The sequence below is a fragment of the Penaeus vannamei genome, chromosome 8 (assembly GCF_042767895.1).
Source record: "Penaeus vannamei isolate JL-2024 chromosome 8, ASM4276789v1, whole genome shotgun sequence".
Lineage (NCBI taxonomy): Eukaryota > Metazoa > Arthropoda > Malacostraca > Decapoda > Penaeidae > Penaeus > Penaeus vannamei.
This window is the reverse complement of record NC_091556.1, coordinates 29,215,565-29,220,564: the sequence shown is the minus strand read 5'-3', so window position 1 is coordinate 29,220,564 and position 5,000 is coordinate 29,215,565. Positions and strand designations below refer to the sequence as shown.

Sequence of the window (5,000 nt, the reverse complement as noted above, 5' to 3'; positions counted from 1 at the left end):
TGTGGTGGGCGGGCTGACGCCTGGCCACACCTACACCTTCCTGATCCGTGCAGTCAACTCACGAGGGGCGTCGTTCCCGAGTCCCTGGTCCGACCCGGTCACGACCCGCTCTCCCCGCGACCCGAGTCTCACGGAGGACGAGGTCCGTCACGTCCGCCGCCGCCTCTCGCGCCCCGCCGTCACACTCACCGACGCCACAGTAACATCAGCCAGTGATATTGTCCTCAACTGGAAGTTCCTAACATCGACAGAAGAGTCAGTGGAGGGTGTCTTGGTGTATGCTGTGAGTGAATCGGGCGCCGTGCAAGTAGCCACCGTCCTGGGATCCTCGTCCTCCTCGCACCTGCTGCATGAACTGAAGCCCAACACCCAGTACACCTTCTTCCTCGTACCTTTTTGGCACAGCGTTGAAGGCACGCCGTCGAACTCCCAGTCGCTGAAGACTCCTCAGGACGGTGGGTGATTCTGATAGCTTTTCTTTTTACGTTTAATGAATGATGATAGCCATGCAAATTTCTCCTTTATATTGCAAAGTGGTTAGGCAAAGCACAAATCTTTATTTACATCTGAAGGCTAAGTCATCAGACATTTCTTCCACAGTTCCTCTGGTGGCTCCTGGAGATGTTCGGGTGTCGACGCGCGAGGAAGGCTCGGTTCTCATCACATGGTCGACTCTTGCCCCGGAGTTAGCCCGAGGGAAGATCATAGGCTACCAGGTTACCCTCAGCCACAACGGAACCCACACGACGAAGACCGTGACGAACCCTTGGCTGGAGGCGAACGACCTCGTATCAGGTCGACTGTACACCGTCCGTGTTGCTGCCCTCACGGAAGCTGGTCCCGGCCCGTTCACCGCTCCTGTGCTGATGGACGCTGGCCCCTCTGACGCTCAGACGCGCCACCAAGATGACGAGGACGACGGCTCTGTCTTGTACGCCCCGCCACAAACGGCTTGGCTGGTGTACCTGTTGATTCCGGTGGTGCTGCTGTTATCTGTCATTACGCTATTCTACGTGAGGCGTTTACGGGGCAAATCAACGCCCTCTAACCCGCCTCACGCCCCTGCCCTCTATCAGGACCCGTCCCTCTACTCAGCCCACCATTCGGTCAACATGTACGGAGAACAGAAGCTGTGGCGACCGTCGGATAGTGATAAGGATTCCAGTCTTTCCTCGAAGCGGCTCCTTCATCCCGACCAGCCAGCGAACGAGTACGCGGAGCCGAAGATCCAGCGAGTCAACGACATGACGGAACCCTACGCCACCACGGCGCTGATAGAGCCGTCGCCGCCTGGCATGAGTCATGGGCCTCCTCGGCAGCATCACAGCGATGACTCGGGAGTGCAGGTGAACTGGGCCGCCATTATCCCGCCCCCGCCGAGCTGTCCTCCTCCACAGAACTTCGACCTGGGCGACCCGATGGGCGTGACCAGCGACCCTCTGGGCGTCAGGATGGTATGTCCCACAACGGCCATATATGGGGGGAGTAAGAGCAGTGGATCGGACCAGTACGAGCATGCCTCCGACGGAAGCATGGATAAGCCGTGCGAGCTGATGAACCCAGGGAAGAACAGAGACAGATTCCTCACCTTCAACTCCCTTCAGGCGCGCGGCTACCGCCAGGTCCCCGTGGAGACCCGGCCCCAGCAGCCCACGGACCCTCCGCGTAACAATACCCACTGATGGCGGGACACGCGAGGATCGGACGCCTAACGCACGGCTCCCCATCCTCTTGTCATATTACCAAAGCTTTATCATGATGCTTATTAGTCTAATTAGTGATGCTTTGTGCAAAAGGTCTGTGATGAACACAATATGATTTTTGTTGAGTGGTTGTAACAGTCATATAGGTGACGACTTCCTACATACTAGTAGAAAGTTAGTCCCGTCTGCATTGAAGACATTTGGTGTCGAGCGTTTTCGAACCAAGAAAGCGATGCTTGAATATTCGTTGTTGAACCACATGCTTACTAGATGCACAGTGCTCCTATTAATGTGCTGTAAATGCCAGTAGGTTTTGTACAGTTTTAATAAATGCTAACGTTTATTAAGAGCATTACAAAACTTAGTGATACCTTCTTTATGTCAAACGTCCTTAAGGTGACCAGTGATATATATTCCCCTTCAGAAATTCAGTGAAGACTTTCAAACGCTGTTTATGTGTCTCCAGTACGGAAAGTTTAAATCTGCAACCCATACAGGAATTAGTGGTGTCCCATACCTATCAGCTGGTCTTGGCGCGCGTTGTGATGGTACTCATGCATTAGATTGACGATATTGCGAAAAGTTTCCTCTGGGATATTATCAAATTTGCAAGTGTTCCTCAACGGAAGAACGTTTACAGTTACTTGTGTATCTCCAGAAGTGGCCGTTCCACGTTGCTGAATCCACCTTCTCCAACGGTGGCGTCGTACATCTCGGTCCCCAGCTCCTCCCTTCTCCCGGATGTGAATCTGTCGTTATCAGGGCTTCCTCGACACAGTTGGCATAATCTTCTAATCATTAACTGCATCGCCATCCCTCCGTAACGCTAAAGATTATGTGTCTCCCAGATGTCAACGATTCCCTCAGCATCATTTACAAGCCAGTGCGAGAAGGGAGGACGTGGTCTTACGAGAAATCAAGCACAAAAAGGAGTACTTCAGACTTCAAGGCAGAATCACCATCTGCTTCAGTGACGTATCGGTACCTTGACTGTAAACTCGTGTTGTGGCTAGTGGTAATAGACTAGCATCCTTCCAATATGCCATAGTCCTAGTAACTATACCCTTGTGGTCATAGATCCAACACAGATTTAGTGAAAGTACCATAGCATAGTTTCCCAACACTGCCGTAGTGATAAACCAGTGATTTGGCTTCAAGTAGGTCCTACGCATTAACTCTGGTACTGTTTGATGGTTAGCCCCAAATGTGTCTAGTAATTAACTTGTTCTCAAATTCCCATTAAAGGTGCAATTGGCTGTTTGTTAAGAATAGTACCAATGTAATAAGTTCTATTTCCCTAGTCAACCATTGTATATATGTAAGTAAGAAATCTATTTTTGTATAATAAAAAGCTGTTATGACTTGATTTTGTTGTTTATTTCACTCGGTGAATCACAATAAAATAATGTAGTTTGTAAGCAAAACAAATATACAAATGAAAAAGCAATAAGTTGTGCAACGTCTTTATATCAGATTAGGTATGATTGTGGTAATCATCATCATTGTAATTATTATTATCATGATCATTGCCATCCCTATTATTATTAGTAGTAGTAGTATTATCATCATCATCATCATTATTATTATTATTATTATTATTATTATAATTATTATTATTATTATTATTATTATTATTATTATTATTATTATTATTATTACTTAAATATTATTATTACTTAATTATTATAATTATTATTATTATTATTATTATTATTATTATTATTATTATCATTACTATTATTACTTAAATATTAGTATTGTTATTATTTTTATCATAACCATCATCCTTATCATGGCCATTATTATTATTAGTGTTAATATTATAATAATTATTATTATCATTGTATAAGAATTATTTTTATAATTATTGTTGTTGTTTTGTAGTTATTACCCATGTCGCTACAATTGTTGATAAAATCAATTTGGTAATAATGAATAGAGTAAATACGATCATAAAGGGAGAATTATGTACTTTAGAATATTAGTATTATCATTATCGTTATCATTATTATCATCGTTGTTATTGCTATTGTCTTTTTAACAGTAATGATAATAATGATAATATTATTAGCATTACCACTATCATCATTACTGTTATTGTTATTATTAGTAGTAGTAGTTCTGTTATCACCATCATCAGTATAATATCCATCTTCATAATCACCAACCTTATTGTTATTAAATGTTATTATTAGTATTGACATTATGAAGATATAATACTAATATTAATATTATTATCAAGATATATAACATTGATAATGGCAACGACGACGATGGCGATAATGATCATTATAATCTATTTAGCATCCTAGAACCACCATTAATGGTATCACTCCTACAAAAAGGGACAAATTTACCCCTTAGGAAACAGCCGCCCTCCTTAGGCCTCTGGATACCCCTCCCCTCCCATGCTCTACCCCCCCCCCCGGCCTACACAGCAGGGGTGTGGCATCAACCCGTAGGATTTATCACAAGAGTGTCTCGGGCCATATTCGTCGACGATTCATTTGCATACCCGGGGCACCGAGATACCCCACCCCTTCCCCATCCTCCATCCCTCTCATCCTCTTCTCTCTCTCCTTCCTACCCTCATCCTCCACCTCACTCCCCTCCCCATATTATCTCCACCTCCCACCACTCTCCCCACCCCCTACCATTCTCCCCACCCCCACTATCCTCCACCACTCGCCCCCCACCCCACCATCCTCTACCCTATTACCACCCGCACCCCCTTTCCCCTTACTCTTCCCTCCTTCCCCTTCCTCTTCCCTCCTTCCCCTTCCCCCTTTCCCCTTCCCACCTTCCCTCCCCTCCCTTCTCCTTTCTCCCTCCCACCCTCTACCACTCCCCTCCCTCCCTCTCCCCCTCCCCTCCCTCCCACCCTCTTTCCCTCCCCTCCCTTCCCTTCTCTCCCTCCCCTCCCTCCCACCTCTCCCCCTCACCTCCCTCCCACCCTCTCTCCCTCCCCTCCCTTCCATTCTCTCCCTTCCCTCCCTTCCCTTCTCCCCCTTCCCTCCCTTCCCTTCTCCCCCTTCCCTCCCTTCCCCTCTCCTCCTCCATCGCTACGTGTCCGTGTGTGTCTGGCGTAACGAGTGAACAAGTGAACAAGTGGATCCGTGGGTGGGTCTCGGCAGGGCGGGTCTGGGGGTCGTTCAGTTGTTTACGCTGTGGTTGATGTGTGTCTTGTTTTTGTTTGTCTGCGGCTTTGATGATGGCTTTAGATTTTTGTTGTTGTTTTTTGTTTTTGTTTGTTTGTCTTTAAGAAGAAGAGATAGATCTGATTATGTAATGATTTGA

The 5,000-nt window shown here is 46.5% G+C and overlaps 1 protein-coding gene across 1 annotated transcript in view; it reads left to right on the top strand.

Annotated features, from left to right (window-relative positions):
* LOC113829415 (protein sax-3) overlaps window positions 1-3,069 on the top strand; it is a 25,376-nt gene extending 22,307 nt beyond the window's left edge. The window contains exons 3-4 of the mRNA XM_070124491.1: window positions 1-455; window positions 601-3,069. The exon at window positions 1-455 is cut by the window's left edge and continues 1,075 nt beyond it. Of these exons, the coding sequence (XP_069980592.1) occupies window positions 1-455; window positions 601-1,682 (1,537 nt within the window). The 3' untranslated portion in view covers window positions 1,683-3,069. The remainder of the gene's footprint in view (window positions 456-600) is intronic.
* Window positions 3,070-5,000: the final 1,931 nt, after the last annotated feature.